Source organism: Rattus norvegicus, chromosome 6 (assembly GCF_021556685.1).
Source record: "Rattus norvegicus strain SHRSP/BbbUtx chromosome 6, alternate assembly SHRSP_T2T, whole genome shotgun sequence".
NCBI classification, from domain to species: Eukaryota; Metazoa; Chordata; class Mammalia; order Rodentia; family Muridae; genus Rattus; species Rattus norvegicus.
This window is the reverse complement of record NC_141539.1, coordinates 54,103,885-54,122,361: the sequence shown is the minus strand read 5'-3', so window position 1 is coordinate 54,122,361 and position 18,477 is coordinate 54,103,885. Positions and strand designations below refer to the sequence as shown.

The 18,477-nt window shown below is 45.5% G+C and overlaps 1 protein-coding gene across 3 annotated transcripts in view; it reads right to left on the bottom strand.

Annotated features, from left to right (window-relative positions):
* Lamb1 (laminin subunit beta 1) overlaps positions 1-18,477 on the bottom strand; it is a 66,889-nt gene that overhangs the window by 32,368 nt on the left and 16,044 nt on the right. For all 3 annotated transcript variants that reach the window (XM_087552619.1, XM_087552620.1, NM_001106721.2), the window contains 8 exon segments: positions 17,195-17,397; positions 14,161-14,281; positions 12,543-12,731; positions 12,083-12,262; positions 11,850-11,962; positions 10,568-10,647; positions 1,998-2,133; positions 820-978 (listed from right to left, as the gene is read on the bottom strand). In XM_087552619.1, coding sequence (XP_087408745.1) covers positions 820-978; positions 1,998-2,133; positions 10,568-10,647; positions 11,850-11,962; positions 12,083-12,262; positions 12,543-12,731; positions 14,161-14,281; positions 17,195-17,397 — 1,181 coding nt within the window.

Sequence of the window (18,477 nt, the reverse complement as noted above, 5' to 3'; positions counted from 1 at the left end):
CTCTCTCTCCGCAGAGACTAAGCTTCATTAGGAACCAGACAGTTTGCTTTCCGTCCCTAATGCTTCCTGTTACTACCCAGCCCCAACCCTAACACCTGCTTCCTCCCAATGAAGCTCATACAAGGACAACCTCCTGTTCAATACACAGTCGGAAGCCTGCTCTGATCCTGGTCCTTTCTCCAAGAGCAGCTCTGACCATATCTGCTGTCTAGCATTAGGAGTGGCGCTCAAAACCCTCCTCACATCTCCTTTCTGCCCTTCGGATCAGTTGATCACAACCCTGCTTTGCACACATCTCTAATCCCAGCACTCAAAGAGGCTGAGGCAAGATTTGAGTTCAAAGGTTAGCCTCAGCTACAGAATAAGAAAAACACAAAACAAAACAAACAAAAAAGAGTTAACAAAAATTCCCACTCATAAAAACAGGCAAGTCCCACTCCTGCCCTAGATCTGGGTCTTTAGGAAATACTCTGGAAGCCCAGGCTCAGTGTCCCTGTACATGACTCTCCCACCTTCCAGTGCCACTCTTCTATTATAATGTCACCTTGGGCCTTTTACTACACTAGGGGGAACAGCCACTGGGCAGCCAGGCCTCAGAGGGAAGAAAGCTTTTGATACACGACCATTATATCCTTAACTCAGCAGGAAGTGTAAGGGACTGAAACAGGAGATCGCTGATTGAGAAGTTGGATTCAAAAAGGTACATGGAGAAGGTTAGAAAAACAAGTGGCTGGTACCATTTCAATGCAAACTCATCGTCACAGAGTGTTCTAGGAGTAATGCCCCCCCCCCATGATGTGCATTGATGGCTTTCTTCACCTGTGGTTCATAGCGAATTAGGATTTCATACTCCATGGAATGTGGTATGTTGTCAATGAAAAACTCCAAGTAAGCCCCCTCGGGCACCCGGACGAAGCCAGGTCCTGTCCAGGAAGGAATGCGGTCCTGAATGTACCGCCTCTCCACCACAACGACCCCCTGGGGACAAGAGGACACTAGTTACTCTTTGTATGAAATGGAATTCACCGACACCTCATAGCCAAAGAAGTCCAAAGATTCAAAACCATGCCTACATTCGGTCTCCTAGTTACAAACTCCCTTAAGATAGTAAGTCATCTTTAAGTTTGTTACCCTTGACCCTCACATACACAGGTAATCGGTTTGCTTTTACTTCTGTCATGGAGTCACCTCGTAACGTTGGAGATGGAAGTCAAAAGTCTAGGATGCACCTTCCATGACATACTAGTAGCTAAACAAAGGGAAGAACGAAACAGCTTCTGAGCATGTCTGGAAGTGATGAGGTACTCCGGCATCTAGCAGTTTCCTGGGCAGGACTGTCTCTCTCCTTCCCTCTTGCCAAGTACACAAAGGGGGTGTGATATGCTGGTGACTCCTTCCTAATGAGGAGTCAGTCCATTCTGGTGCTGTCTGGTCATCTCCAAAGATGGCCACCACCGAGCCCTTAGCGTCTATGAGGAGTTCTGCTCACCCAGAGGCACTCCCTGTGAACAAGCCTAGGAACTAGTGACTAAAGAATATCAGGGGATGGCAGCCTAGGACTTTAAGAGTTCTGGCAGTTCCTTTCTTCCCTACTGCAAGTCAGAAGCCATGCTGTGAAGATGAGCAAGTCAACGAATCATGTAGGAAAAAGACCCAGCGCCAGCCCTGCAGCCAGTTAGGCTACAGGCCAGATGCATTCACATCACTCAAGTCTGGGATGGTAAGGGAAGTAAGCCTGAGCCTACGGGATGTCAGATCTACGGCAAACAACTCTGGAGCACAAATAGAAAATTCTTACTCTTGTAGACACACCAACCAAAAGCTTTGTAGGAGTCTACTTGCGGGTTCCAGATCAACTTACATTTTAAGTATCACGGCATGGCCCCACCCTTATTTTGGGCTGACGAGATCTAAAGGATACTTAAGTGACATCTTTACGAAGCGTGTAACGACTCCCAAAGTGCTGTTCCACCAAGGTGCCGAAGCTCCCTACTTACAGGCCCAAGATTGGCTTCCTCAGCTTCGTAGATGTAGTGGTCCAGGGTGGTGAAGTAGTAGCCAGACTCCACCTCGTTACACTGCCGCCCAATCATGTGGGGCAGGCAGGAGCACTGGCCGGAGTCCTCGGAGCAGCTGAGGACAAGAAAGCAAACACTCATCAGGGCTCAGGGCAGGCAAAGACGAACGCACTACAGGTCCTTCTGTGTTTATATTAGGCTTTTCATGGGTCAATATTTTCATATTTCATTCAAAAAACTAAGGTATGTGGGGGAAAATAGTATCTCTAAATGAACTGCAAATTTGTCTAAACACATGGTCCTGAATGTTCTCCGGCCTGGACTCTCACTTCCTCTTCTTCCCCTAGGCTCTATCTATACCACATCAAAACTTTCTGTAGACATTACAAAACTGTTTGCTTTGGAGCCTAACTTACACTGTTTGCTTTTGCTGTTGTTGTTGTTCCTTCATTTTATTTTATGCATATGGCTGTTTTGCTTGCATGTTATGTTCATACCACATGCATGCATTCACGGTACTGGATTGTGCAGTTTAGACAGCTGTGAACTGACATGTCGGTGCTGGGACTTGAACCCAGTTCCTCTAGAAGAGCAGCCAGTGCTATTGACCTCCCAGCCATCTCTCTAGGTCCACTTTTGCTTTGCTTTTTATTACAACTCCTTTCGTGACCTCGGATCTAAATACCCAACTGGCCAATGGACATCTTTGACTCAGCTGTTCCAGAGTTTCCTCAAAACAATAAATAGATCCAAAGAGGTCTCCCTCCCCTGCTGTGTTCTCTATTAGGCTGATGACATCCCACCCCACACTGAGTCTCCAAGAACCAATCTTTGTGTTCTTCCCTCCACTGGCCATGCTACGTCTCTCAGTCAGCAAAGGCCAGTTTTCTAACTGGTATCCTTGTCAAATATGAACCTCAATACAACTCTTCCACACATCTGTCCCTCACCACCTGCCTACAAGGAACCAACAATGTCATTTCCTGACACAACATATAGATGCAGGTGGGCTATCCCTTTAAGTCTGGTCCTTGTCAGCGTGCCAACCAATCTGCAGGGCTTGCAATTTTCAGTGCAGTAGTGACTGCGACCCCTTCTTTGGCTCGTGCTGTTCCTTCAGCCTGGATGACCTCTCTATCCTAGCAGAGTACCTACAGATTCAACTTCCCTGCTGTGCATTTCCTGACTGACAGCCACCCCCACCCCCGCCCCCCAATTCAGGCTTTCTCTTGCATGCCACTGCCTTACTTCTGTATGCTTACTGTTCACAAGGAAGCTTGCCACTTCCCTAAAGTTGAAGGCACTGAGCCCTCTGATCCTACTTCTCAGAGCCTAGATCAACTTCTAGAAGGCCTAGTTTCTTCCTACCACGGTCAATGGCATGTTTTGAGAATGTGATTCTTCCTTACTTGCATATAAAACCTGTTTTCTCTCTCCCTTAGCATTAGCAGATCTCTAACCATCAGTTGGACTGAAGACCTCAGGGCTGGGACTGAGCTGTCCACACCTAATTGCCCACATCTACCCACACCTAATGCTCTACACAGGGAGTGTACTCAGTGACTGTGGATGGACAAATGAAAGAAGGAAAGTTAGAACGAACAGAGATTTAAGGTAGATAAATTCTTACAATGTATTATGATTTTAGATAATAATTTCATCTGTATAAATTAATGCGTTTATGTTTTCCTTCGCTATTATTTCTTTTAAACTCTTCCCATGCTAGCATTTTATGAGTCGGGTAAAACCCAAACACACATGCATCCTCTTGTTGGCTTTATTTTCCTTAAGATTGGAGTCTCTGTCAATAGCTCATGCTGGTCTGGAAGTCATCATCCTCCTACCTCAGCCTGACTGCTGGGATTTCAGACTGAGACACCTGGCTCCAGGCATCCATTTCCACGCCAGTAAACGTCAAAATGTGATTTATAACCCTACTTAAGCCCACTCCCAAAGTCTAGTGGAAATCAAGCTCCAGGCAAGCTGCACAACTCCAGCGGATAGAACAGGCCAGGGCTTGCTTGAAACACCTCACCTGGCTGTCACGGGCCAGTGGACATCCTTGCTTGCATAGCAAGTCATTACCCCACGGGAATGGAGTTCTTAAAGCCACAGAACCAGTTCCCAGGAGAGGAAAGCCTGTTCTAATTAGGATCCATCCACACTTTTGGCCCAGGCCACCAACAACTGTCATCTTCAGAAATTCAGCCACCAGACATTACATTGAATGGACCCGCTTCCTCTACAGCAGATGTGCCCCGAGGAACCGAATGACCCACCAAAAGTAACTAGCTCCCACTCTCATTAGAAAAAAACCAATGGGAACAGACGAGGACGGAGACACTGGCCAACTCTCGAGCTGCTGTTTCTGGGTAGCACAATTCTAAATGAACAACGATCCCAGGAAGACATGATGGCATGCAAGGAAGACCTTGCTTCTCACGGCTCTGTGATTGATCCCACGTCTCATGACACACAGACTGCAGAGCTTCAACTCCACACTCCTGTTTCCAGAGCCTCCCTGTGCGGAATCTGGCCCCTCACAGGTGTTCCTCACCCTTACACTCAGGAGCCGGACTGATAACCCACGTCTGTCATTCCAGCCTCAGGTACGGCTCTCCCAGCGGCACCCAAACTCCTGCTGCCGCTCACACCACCTTCTCCCCTTCTTTCTTAAACACTCACATTTTAAATCCTTCCTCATGGTGTGAGTTAACACTTCATTCTTCCTCAACCCAAACATGTAATCTTATTTCAAGATGTCCCTGAACTTAGCAGCCTCCTCTCTCCAGTCACTGTCATCATCTTAGACCACAACACCACCATCTATCTTCTAAATCTTTCTACACCAACCTCTCCTGTACTACATCACCACCCAGCCCACCTTCCCACCGGCCTGCTTCCACAGCCCCACAACGGTTTCTTCTCTGCACCTTATCATGCCCGTGACGATGCCTCTGCCCGGCTTGCTGCCGTTCCACAGCCCACCCTCTGTAAAGCAGCTGCTACTCATCCTGGCCCAGCCCTGTGCTTTCAGAAGAGCCACACTCCTCGTACTCTTCAGCAAATATTTACTGAACAAATATTGTCCCTAGAAACTGTGCGTGCTGGCATGAGTGCCCTCACTCCATTCCGACTTGCTTCCCAATCAACCCTTGCGCTCATCTGGTGAGGCCATTATTTATGGGTAAATAATACGGGTGGAGCATCGAGGAATGTCTCGCTCCTCAACTTAGAATTTAATTGAGAAGAGAAGCAATGAAGCAATTAACTAAGACAAGATATAGCCGGGAGCAAAGCACTCTGGGTGTCTGATGGAGAAGATTAAGGGAGGCTTCTTTGATGATGTGGCCCTGAAGCTTGGAGGATGGTTCTGATGTGCAAGGGGAAGATTCGAATGATGAGAGCAAAGAAGTGGAAGAACATGACCCTTTAACATTTAACCTCTGACCCCATCCATCCCCACCCCCTAACCTTTACCTTCTGACTCACCCATCCCTCACCCCTTAACCTTTACCCTCTGACCCCACCCATCCCCCATCCCTTAACCTTGACCCTCTGACCTACTAGTCCCCAACCCTTTAACCTTTACCCTCTGACCCATCATTCCCCACCCCTTAACCTTTACTCTCTTTCCTCCCAGCTAGAAGGCCATCAACCTTATTCTGCTTTCAAAATTCATTCCCAAATCCAAGTTCTTCCCCAACAGAAGATGACATGTAGCCATTCTTTACCAAGCTATATTAAAACCAGCAATTATCACCCATCAGAAACAATATAGGGGTTTTCACACTCCCACGACAAGTTTTCCTGTAACCTAAATACGGAGTCTATGTGTTGAATCAGTAACAGAAAGATGACATAAGAGAAAACAAAGGCTCTGAGCCACAGGGCTGGCCTCAAAAGACATCTGTTCTCCCTGGGACCTGCTGGTCCGTGACCTCACATGGCAAAAAGCAGTTTGCAGATGTGATAAAGGACAGGAAGCCTGAAACAGGCGTGACACGGTCGTGGATTATCTAGGTGGACTCAGTCAGTCCAGCTACATGGGCTCAAGGAAGTGGGTTAGAGAGCTATGGCATCCTTGGCTTTGAGGAAAGAGGGAGGGGGTTGTGAATCAAGGAATGTGGATGCCTTTAGAGGCTGGGAACAGCCTGGCCTTTCTGTTACATCCAGCAGAAAACAGGATCACCTTATGACTTCAAGGAAACCACCTGAAACCTGAGTAAACAGGAACCCTTCTTCCCCATTGTCCATCGAAGGCAGAGCCAACACCAACACGTGCCTGTAATCCATAGACGGCTGCTCCGCCCAGCCGCGGGATAATAAATCCAGTGTTCTCAGCCACTAAAGTGTGGTCATTTGCTCTGGCAGCCATCAAAAGCTAATATAGGCTCTAGGCTTCCCAATAGGTCATGGCTAAGATTATTTAGCACAGATTACTCACACACACAGATATTTAAAAGTCCTAATGGAAACGTAATTGCTTTCAGTTACAAATGAAGGAGAAGGAAAAATCAGACTCCAGCTCTTCTCTATAACAATGAAAACTTTTAAAGTATTAAAAAGCAACATTCAGAGAGAGCCAACTGCTGTATTCAACGCCTTCGACTCCTTCGTGATTGATTCCAAGTAAGAGCTGGTTCACCTGTGAGACCACACCAGCCACTCCTCTAGGGAGTATCGCCTCCACTGTAACTATACTCCAGGAGGTACACTACCCTAACCCCCGTAGTGTCCACCCCTCACAGCAACTAACAAAAAGCTAGATACACGGCAAGAATTTAGAGAGCTGAGGAAAGTGTCTGGTGACCTCTGCTCTAGCTTCAGTCGGTAAATTTCAGTCCTTTGCTCATGGATGCACGCCTCACAGAGCTGGTGTCTCCAGGGACATGGGGGTGGGGGTGGGGGGACATGAAGCAATATAAACAAATGCTAAAAGAACACCAGGTGAGTGTTGGGAACCTAGAGTAGGATACAGCTTCTAAGACACAATGGAGGACGGAAGCTATAGCTCTGAGCTCTGGCCAAGACATAGTGGGCCACAGGCCAGACACCCAGGGCCAACCCAAGGGCCAACATTTAACCTAGAACATTTGGAAAGCTGTTACAGAGATATTTTAAAGTACTGTTTTAACCACTGCCACTAATTCTTATTCACTCTTTAAAGCAAATAATCTGGACAAAAATTCACTAGCCCAGCTTTGGTTATATTACTTAAAACAATTAGATCTGGGTTGGGGATTTAGCTCAGTGGTAGAGCGCTTGCCTAGCGAGCGCAAGGCCCTGGGTTTGGTCCCCAGCTCCGAAAAAAAGAAAGAAAGAAAAAAAAAAAAACAATTAGATCTTAGTCCTTGAAATACTTAAAAATTCAGATTATTTGTCAGCATACTAACTGTGGATGACTGAGTCTTTACTGTAACGACTCAAATTCCACTCGGCTAGCCATACAAAATGTTTTAAAGTGTCTTTTACTTGATTCTACCCCTAGCTAAAGTAACCAAAGGGTGTCTGAGTCCTATTTAGAGACTGCTTCACCTGAAACGTATGTACGTAGTTACTAACATCTTAAAAACCCTTTAGCTTCTCGGGTTCTCTTACTCAACCAACCTTTATTCGATATTATTATGTGTCCACAGAAAAGGGAAAGGGACTGGTCGTGTGGATCAGTGGGTAGGAGCCTGCTGACCTGAGATCCATTTCTGGGACCTACAGGTGGAGGGAGAGAACTAACATACCGAGGACCGTATGTACGGCCTACACACAGGGGCAGAGTTCAAGGGACAAGCCCAAGCAACTCCTTCAGAACTCCTATTGGAGGAAACACTGAAAATGACCACCCCAGGACTCTGTAGGGCTGCGGGACTGGAAGGTATGTATCGAACAAGGCTTCTTTCCCCTCACCAGAACAGTGTGTCTCATCCCTCTTGCTATCTCGGGGGACCCCCTGCTATAAAATCCTCACTGAGAAAGAGCTTTTTGATGAACATTGTTCTGGTGTTTGAGATGGGCCAGGGTGGAGATGGAGATCAGACGTGTGTGTGCAATAGAGAAAAGCAAGTAAACAGAGACCATGCAGGGAAAGGAGTATCGGGCACTCCTGAATTAAGGGGGCCACTTCTATCTGTTCAGGAAGGACTTGGCTGACAGTTATGAGTGGAGGAGTCAGGATGACACATGTGTCAGACCATAGCCTTCCCTCCCTACACCCAGGGAACCATCTCAGCTGCTTCCCCCTCAGGAGATTCTAAGAAAAGAGTTCTCTGGAGCAAGAGACCACAGGCATCCTCAGTACACTCTGAAACAGAACCCAGATAAAGAGGCCGAAGGGAACATATTCTTGAGATCTCCTGTCTCAGGCCTTCCTAGCAGACTATGCAGCTGGAAATGAACTTGTCGGAGAGTCAAGTTCTGAGCACATGAAGGTTGCTCAATCAATCAGCATGTTCTCTAAGGGAAGACTGAGGCAACAAGGAAACATCTGTCCCTGCAGTCGCTGACACTCTCCCCGCCAGATGTTGAGTTTGGTTCAGTGACAGAGACAAAAGTTCTTTTTGGACTTGATTATGGTTAACTCAACTCCCACAATAAAGAACAACAACCAGCTAAACACATTATATATTTCCATAGAGACTCACATGTTTTATCAATTCAAAGAACACTAGCATATTTCAGGAACTTACATATAAAAATAGTATGTAAATCTTGTGAATCGATTAAAAGTTATAAAGAAAAAAAAGAACGAAAAGATTCTCACAACCAAATGAGAATCTATTTTCTGTCTATTAAATTAGTGAAAAAGAGCTGCTGCTACAGCTGAGGCTGGGGCGGGGAGCCAGTGCTGCCGTGACAGACAGACAGACAGAGGGAAATCAGCTGGTTTAATCTGTCACTCTCTGGAAATGAAAACATGGACGGTCTCTGGCTCATCAGTTTCGTTACTGATAACCTCGTCTACAGAGTCTACGCAAGTTCTCATCAAAACATGTCTTCAGAGAGCTTCCCTGCAGCACATTTAAAAAGGGAAGACGAAAATTACCAGGCAGACACTATTTTTCCACCTGACAGATATGAAAGCCACTGGAACTAGAGATGGGGATGAGTGTAAGACAAAGGTTCTACAGATGGAAAGTTCCAAGTTTCTCAGAACATGTTCAGGGCTGGCCAGGTTGTTCCATAGGTTAAGGGACTTGCTACCATGTACTGAGCAGCACACTGGAGTCAGAGACTCAACTCCCTCAATTGTCTTCCAACCTCCACATGTGTGCTATGGTGTGTGTGCACACTCATGGAAACAAGGAAAGGAAAATAAAGGCAAGTGGAAAGTCATGGGCTGGTTTTCCCTTTGAAATTGTCCATTAAAACAAACAAGCATACATGCATGCATGCATACATACATACACACACACAGGGCTCGGTACTATGCAAGAGGACCAGAATCTGCATCTCCAGAACCTATGTAAGTGCTTGGCAACCTACCTGGAATCCTCACCTCATAAGTCAAAGATGGGATCCCAAGGCAAGCTGGCTGAGGGGACTAGCCATATAGGTGAGCTCTGGGTTTGACTGGGAGAGCATGCCTCAAAAGGGATGGAGTGGGAGAGCGCTCATGGAAGACTCCCAGGGTCAAACCTCAGGCTACCATTCCTCTGTGCACACAACATACATATGACAAGAAAAAGGAGGGGAAGGAGGAGGAGGGGGAGGAGGAGGGGGAGGAGGGGGAGGAGGAGGAGGGGGAGGAGGAGGAGGAGGCGACAACGATCAGACAAAGAAGAAGACGACGGAGACGACGACGACGAAGAAGAAGAAAACAACAAGAACAAGAACAAGAGAAAGAAAGCGACAACAGATAAAACCCAACATGATTTAAAAACAGATGAGAAGAGAACATTAATTTTCAACAGGCATACTCCACTCTACTATTAAGTTTTAGGGAGCAACAAGAAGTTGCTAACAGAGGCACTTCTAGGAGAAATGTGAATAAGAGAACAGGAAAAAATATGTGTTTGCATTTCAGTTTATAGTTCTATGACCTGCCCAAACTATTCTTTTTAAAACTGTGACCATGCATGGCTTCCGTAATTTAATAGATATGGAGAAATAAAAGTACAAAACTGAGTAACAGGGTTATTTTTTTAAATTAAGACAAATTTCCTAGATTAAAATAAATTACCCTTTTCTGAGGTTTTTAATATTGTGTGTGTGTGTGTGTGTGTGTGTGTGTGTGTATGTGCGTGAGCGCGTGCACACGTGCACACACATGGGTGCAGGTCCCATGGAGGTCAGAAGAGGACATTGGAGCCTGGAGCTTGAATTACAGGCAGTTAACTGGGTGCTGGGAACCAAACTTAGGTCCTCTGCAACCACTGAGCCATCTCTGGGGCCAACATACAAGATTTCAAAACTCACTCCCAGGACGTAACCGACCCTGGAAATCATCGAGACAAATGGTTGGCAGGTACTAAAACCAAGGATGAACCTACTTTATGAACTTCCTTAAATGGCTACAAACCTTAGACTTCCTGAAGTTGTGACATCCCACTTACCTATTGTTCAATGCCCCTCCAAGGTCACAGTCACAGGGTCGACATCCGTCCAAGTCATTGCTTAAGCCCCAGTGCTGCGGCTGCAGATCAAACGGTTAAACATGAGAAGGTGGTTCCTCTGACGGCACAAGCGACCCAGCACAGAACAAGCTTCAGCAGGCCCGGGTTATTCCAAGCCTTTCTTTCAACCAAGGAAAGAGACCGAGGGTAGGAATATTCTCATTAAAGAAACTCAACTTTGTGTCATGTGAGAGAAAGGACTGCCTGGCTCTGAGTGAGCAGTAGAGATCACTTTCCTTCGTTCAAATGGCTCTGGCAGGAAATAAATTATGGCCAGTATTATTGGTGTACTTCCTCCAGACTTTTGCCTGTCTTGATGAGATTTTTTTCCTACATAAAGTGTTATTCACACTGCAAGTCTGTTTTATCTGTTAATGCAAAACATCGATGTAAACACTTCCTTGCTTTAATGTCATTTTCCACAACTGAATATCACATTGTATGGAAATCCCCGAATTTATGCAACCATTTTCCCACTGTCGATGACAAGTTTTCTGCCTTAATTAACAAGGGTGCAACAAGAATCTTCTGGGAATGCAGTGCGGTCACTAGGTTAGGAATATTCCATTTTTACTAGCTCTGAGACGTCTCTCTGAAACACTTTTCACAGAGTTGACCTGTGTTCCTGTTAGTAGTTAACAAGTCCTAAGTCATTATGTCCTCACTAGCTGTTAGCAATGCCATTTAAAAAAAAAAAAAAAGAAAACTTGTTCGATTGTCTTCATAAGTAGTATTCAATGCAGTTTGGGCAAATCACTAGAAATACTCATTTTGACTTTTCCCCTTGGGTCTCTTAACATTAACATGTAAAAATGATTGGGGCTGGGGATTTAGCTCAGTGGTAGAGCGCTTACCTAGGAAGCGCAAAGCCCTGGGTTCGGTCCCCAGCTCAAAAAAAAAAAAGATGGTTTAAAATAAATAGGAAAAATTCCTTATTTGCCAGGTATGGTGGCACATACAAGGACCTAGATGGCAGGGTTGAGAGGATTATGAGTTCAAAGCCAGCCTTGCCTATATACTGAGCCCCTACATCAAAAACAAAAACATGGGGGCTGGGGATTTAGCTCAGTGGTAGAGCGCTTACCTAGGAAGCGCAAGGCCCTGGGTTCGGTCCCCAGCTCTGAAAAAAAGAACCAAAAAAAAAAAAAACAAAAACAAAAACAAAAACAAAAACATGTCATGGTCACTACCTTCTCATCCTCAGAGATTAGGAGTTACCTACCAGGCACTGGTCACAGCGCTGTCCTGTCACCAGACGTTTACAGTAGCAGTAACCGGTCTCAGAGTCACAAGGATTCCCACCAGGAATTGTTCCCAGAGGATTGCAAGCACACGCTTTATGAAAAACACAAAATGAAGCAAAGAAACACAGACCAAGTGAGTCCAAAGCTGTGGTTTAGCTTGGGAATAGCAGTGGGAACTGAATCCCCAGGAGAACGCCCCACACAGACTTACATTTACAACCGAACGGGTCCTCAGCACTCAGGTCATAGAAGCCTTCTTTACAGACGTCGCAGCGCTCTCCCTCCACGTGCAATTTGCACCGACACTGACCAGCAATGAGACCCACAGAAAAATCAGTGTAACCGTCACAGATCCCTCCATTCTCAGAACCAGCTGGATCACAGGTACATGCTAAGAAGAACAAGTCCAGGTTAGAGGCATCGGACATCAGGCCTCGTTGTTTGCATAAACACGAATGCATAAACACTCTTCTACCTTCCAAACCCAGCGCACGAGGACTGAAGGCCCGACCAGCAAGAAAATGACCCTCCCAGCATCCCGAACAGCAACTAGCTAACGACGCTGGCTACAATGCTCAGAGTCTGCGCTCCGAGAGAAGGATGTTAACAACAAACTATTCCATGTGAGAACTGACGAAAACAAGCCCCATGAACGCCACTTCCCAACGTACGTTCGCAGAGATTGGGGTCCCGGATGTCCCTCTCAGGGTGCTGGAAGTAGAAGGGTTTGCACTGCTCGCAGTTGCGCCCCATGGTGTTGTGCTGACAGTTATCACACACTCCCCCGCTGACATTGCCGGTAGCCAGGAAGACCGCCATGTCAAAGTGACACGAGCTGGAATGTTCGTTGCAGTTACACTCTGCGTGACAAGACCAATGTCAAGAAGAAGAATTTTAAATCTGTTTACCAACGGAGGACGGAGGGGTCGGGAAGGAAGCTCACTGAACAGAGTGGGGAGTGAGTCTGAGTGAAATAGCAGCCAACCAGTGAGAAGCCTCTGGTGATGAGACGCTAACCTGATTTGAGGTTTCAATGGGCAGGGCTACACAGAGAAACCCTTTCTCAAAAATTAAAATAAATAAATACTGTTATCATAAACAGGAAAGTCTTGGACAAAAATCCCCTAGGAATAATAGGACAAGGTTCATGTTTAAAAGGCTGGGTTGGGAAATAACCAGATCATGAAGGCCCTGGTCCGTGGGTTGCTTAATCCCCTGGTGGACTCATAATTTAATGGTGTTACTGGAAGACAGTGGGAACTAGGAGGTGTAGTCTGCCTAGAGAAAGTAAGTCCTTGGGGTGACCTCCAAAAGCTGTCTTTCTCCCAGCTTTACTCTACTGTCGTCTACGATGCTTCTGCTTTCCCATAGACCTGAAGCAGCACAGCCAAGTGACCGTGGTCTGACGGATCTTTCCCATTTTATGTTGATTTACTTGGCTATGTTATGAAAAGTGACCAACACAGGAGGAGGGGTGCCATTCCACCACTGAAGGTAGCTTTGGCCCCACCCAGGGAAGAAACTGATTGACTTTCTACTCTAAAGGATGTGCTGGTTGATGGATTCCTAGAAAAGCCTTTTGGGTTGGCTATCGGAAGACTATGACAGGATGTGCGGGGATGACAGTGGCAGGCAGGTGACACACCCTGTATTTCAGGCACGTGGGCAGCTTGGCAATGAGCCAGACTTCATTCCTCCCCGTGACCAAACACTTCAGGAAAACGACTTAAAGGAGGGTTTCCTTGGAGTCCACAGTTGGCCAGCTCTCGTTGCTGGCTCTGTGATAAGGCCAAATGCGATGGCAGAAAGGCATGGAATCGCAGTCAGGGAGCAGAAGAACAATCAGAAGGGGTTGGGAAGAAGCAGCAGCATCAAAGGCGGACCTCTGAGAAGCACCTCCTCTAGGTAGGCCTAACCCAGTCAACCAGTCAGCTAGGAACTCATCACTGAACTAACCCACTGATCGAGTATTTTGGAGACCCAATTACTTCTCAATAGTTCAACCAGCTAAGTGCATGAAAGGCACTGTAGCTGTCTTTCACTTGCCCTGTCGTCCTCTTGTCTTAAAAGCAAATATAAAGTCACGACACCATTGCCATTTTCCCCAGTCAATGCCAAACACACTAATTTTTATTACTTGACCCCAGTGCATACATATTATTGCTCTGGGACAGACACAGCTAGGAGAATAGCACAATGCCCCTCCCTTCTGCAAACAGTGTAATCAAAGACCACAGCTCCCCAGAAAATGGACCCCCTGCCTCCAACAGCCTGACCACTGCCACTTACTTTTGCAGGCGTTACTGTTCCGACCTTCGGCAGGTCTCCACGGCAAATCGTGGTAGAAATCCATGCACAGCTCACAGTTCAAGCCTTTAGTGTTGTGTCTGCACATGCAGTGCCCATGAACCTGGGGAGTTGCAAACCAGGACAGGCCAAGTCAGAAGCATACGAATGGGCGCGCTTTCTCCACAGTCTCCACAGGCGGCAGAAGGTACCTTCTCCTTTCTCACAGTGAGGAACTGTCCCTATCCTCCTTCCCCAACTGAGCAAGTTCTAGCCATGTAAGTTCATGGCTACCATCCTTGTCTCTATGAGAGTTTCTATGATGTAACGGTCATTCAACTGACTATCAATCCAAAGAATCTAATGAGCAAAACTAACAACTTAAGAATTCTTTTTTAAAGGACTGCAGGCAACCGAGGAACGCTGACAACAGAACTTGGTCTTCCCCAGGGAAGAACACACTAATTGGTTACCTAATACCAAATGATCATACCTGAAAACACACATACAAGTTAACATCATAGAGACTGAGCAGGTTATACTCAGATATTTAGGAATATGCATACATACATACATACATACATGTATACATACATGTATGTATACCTATACACACATTCACATGTGTAACTACAATTAATGAAAAAAGAGGCTATGTATTTAAGAGAGCAAGAAGGTTTTGGAAGGAAGAAGAGTGAAGTAATTATAATCTAAAATAATTAATTTACAAGTAAGTAATTATTTAAGAATTACAACAACCACCACCACAAAACCGCTGCCACCCTGAATACCTGCGGTGTGTTTGATTCCCAGTACCCATGTGGAAGGAGAAGCTGACTCCGTCAACCTGTGCTCTGACCTCCATACGAACTCAGTGGCACATGTGTGAGGACACACATATACACAAGATAAAGGGATTGCAAAGTGTAATAATATTTAAGAATAATTCCTGAAAGCTAAGAACCTGTAAGTTGGGGCTAGAGAGATGGCTCAGTGGTTAAGAACACTAACTGCTCTTCCAGAGGTCCTGAGTTCAAATCCCAGCAACCACGTAGTGGCTCAAAATCATTTGTAATGGAATCTGATGCTCTCTTCTGGTGTGTCTGAAGACAGCAACAGTGTACTTATATATAATAAATAAATAAATCTTAAAAAAAAAAAAGAAAGAAACCTGTAAGTCTTAATGGAGAACTCTGTATGCACTGCTCCCCGAGAACAATCTGTAACTAATGTGTTCTCTCCACTGTGCCAGGTGGTCATTTTCCTTGAAAGGTTTCTGCTTTTTCTCCCCTTTAAGCCCAGCGCTTCATTTTTCTACACTATAATTAAAGAACATTTTTTTAACCATTCCACCATCTGTTTTCCTTCAAGTAAGGAGATGAACTATGTATGAGAAAGACACAAATTAATTTTCCTTTAATTTCCTTTGTATTTTACAGCAAGTTGTGCTTAAGCCCCTTGCAGCCCGCGAAGGATCAGCACATCAATTCTACCAAACAAGTGTGAGCATACATAAGCCCTTCACCTTAACCCTCATTTCTACCAACTGGAATGCTGGAACAGGACAGACAGGTCCCGCCTCTCCTGCACCTGTCTTGACAGGAGCACACTTAGGTGGAGATTAAAATCCTCTCACTGCCAGCCGTCTCGCTGAACTGAAGAGCAGTCAGTCTCCCATCCCACACAAGACACGTAGCATCTGAGAATGGCTTGGTGTCAAGTCACAAAGGTTTGTTACTCGGCAAAGTCGAGTCTGTCTGGAATTCTCAGAAAGATGTACCGATTAGAAACATATCCCTCCCTTCAGGCAGTTAAAAAGCTGACTTGTTTACCCAGGAAGACTTCCTGCTGGAGGAAAGGGTAGGCAAAGGCTTTAGAAGGGCAGTGTTGAGATCTTGCACCCTTTGGATGCAAAGACTTAACAAGTTATGAAGAGACAGACAGCAAACAAGCAAGGCATACCTGTTATCATCAAGAGATGCTCAGAGACTAAGGGGCAGAGGTAGGGACTAGGTTTGAAAGCCCAGCGCTAGTTACTCATTTACTAATTGCTAACTTTTAAATCTCCTCTCTCAAGGTTGGCTGAGTCTTGCCAGCTCCAGAATCCTGTCTGGTATTAAATTCCTAAGGGTTCGAAGAATTTTTCTGGCAGCCACTTAAGTGGATTAGAGTACAATAGCCTGGCTTCTCTAATTGCTATAGTTTGCTTCTCTGTTGTTCTGACCAAAACCAACTTGGGGAAGGCAAGGGTTTATTTGGCTTACATTTCCAAGTCTCAGTCTATGAGACTGAGGGATGTCGGGTCAGGGACTCAAGCAGAGTTCATGGAGGAAAGAATGCTGCTTGCCTTCTCCAGACCGCCTGCCCAGGCCCTGCACATCAACCACTAATCAAAAAAATGCCCCAAAGACTTGCCTACAGGTCTATCTGATGAGGCAGTGCCTCGATGGAGGTTCATTCCTTCCAGAGGATTCAAGTTTGTGTCAACTACTAGACAAAAACTAGTAGTTGTTTTAGCAGCACATTACTAGCAGTTGGAGAGGACAGAAAGAAGGCTCCATCTGATCTCTAAGTGGTGGCTCTAAGTGGTGGATGACAACTTCCAGTCTCCCTGAGCTGAGGCCACCTTGCCCTTGCCAGCATGAAGACTGGGTGCTTGTGGTTTTTAATCTTTCTTACAGGAAATACAGTCTGGATTGTTATTTAGACAACTTTTTAATCCTTGGTAACTAAAATACATCCACAACATTCTGTAACAAGAGATTCCAAAAACAAATTCAGAATCTAAGAAACTAGTAGTCTCAGGACATGTTCTCGTCACCTAAGCAACTCTCCAAGAGAGAAAAATCTGCATTCACCCACCAACATGTAGCAAAAAGCAAAGTCTATTTTGGTAAATTCAAACCTCTAAAAAAATACTGTGTCAGTCTTAAGGACAAGGTAGTGGGGGGTGTGTTCTTTTTTTTGGGGGGGGATTATTTGCTTCTTTTGGCTTTGCCTTTTAGATCTCCTGTATAAGTTCCCCCTGGACACTCACCATTCCTTCCACTTCTTCGTTGAATCCATCCACGGGGGCACATTCACTGGCATGACCATAGCAGAAGCAGTTCCCTCGAACCACCATATCATAAACAGCGTAATAGTACTTCTCTCTGATTTCCATTCTGGAGTCCAAAAGGTTATCTCCCAAGGTGTGCAGTTTCACGAACTTGATTCTCAAGTTGGTGATTTTTAATAGATCTATAAAGGTCACCAAGAGGAAAGGTCTAATCAGACAGGCAAGCATGCTGTGGCGATTCTATGTTAGGACTGTTCAGGTGAAGGACTGGACACATAACAGTAGCCCAAGTAAACTTCACCCCTCTTGAATGAACCAGATGATGCTTGTAAGGATTAACACAGGGTGACAGCCTCTGGAAGCAGGGAAGGCCACCACAATCTCCTTGGATTAGTAAGAATGTCAGTCACGACCAAGGAGTTCCAGAACCCACTGCCCTTTAATCTAAAATACTGCCATACCTCTGGCTTCCACAACCACTGCTGTCAAAGTCAGAAATGATTTTCAGGTAGAAAAAGATATTTATCCCGGGTGCCAATTCTAACTGTAACAAGGACAGTTATGTGTTTATTTTTGAATGAGAAAACACTATTTGAAATTTCCTTCTACTTAAATCCAAGTTACCAGAACATTTAATAGAGAAAAGCCAACTTTCTAAGGGAAAAAAATGTCTCAACCAAGCTTGCCTTACAGTAGTTTTGTTTTGAATTATATGTATGTATGTATGTATGTATGTATGTATGTATGTACTGTATTTCTATCATCCCTCTCTTCCCTCCCCACCCTCCATCTCTTCCCTAGTCCTCCCCAGATCCCTCTCAAATTCACGGCCTCTTTCAAGCAAGTTTTAAGCAACATTGTAGTGCACATATTTTTGCAAAACGTTTTCATATTTATTAATTCAGTAGAGCGACATGAGGACAAAGGGGCTTAGTTCTAGGTTGCCAGGCAAATTGTTTCTCCTACATAACAGTTTCTTAGGAATCGGATTGTCTCCTTTCCTCCTCCTCCCTAGGTCTGTAGACCTAAGCTTATTCTAGAAACTGGCTGTCAGTCACATCCTATAACTAGACAGACCAAGGGCCAGTCAACCTGCTACTCGGGTGTCTTATCCTTAATGGCCAAGCAGCTCCTACTGAAGAACCCCACCAGATCTCATCAGCCCATCAACCTGCCTCTCATTGCTCTCTCTGAAATCACCCGCTAGCTTGACTTTCATTTGTGCTAATGCATATTTACAACTTAGGACACAAGATAGGATG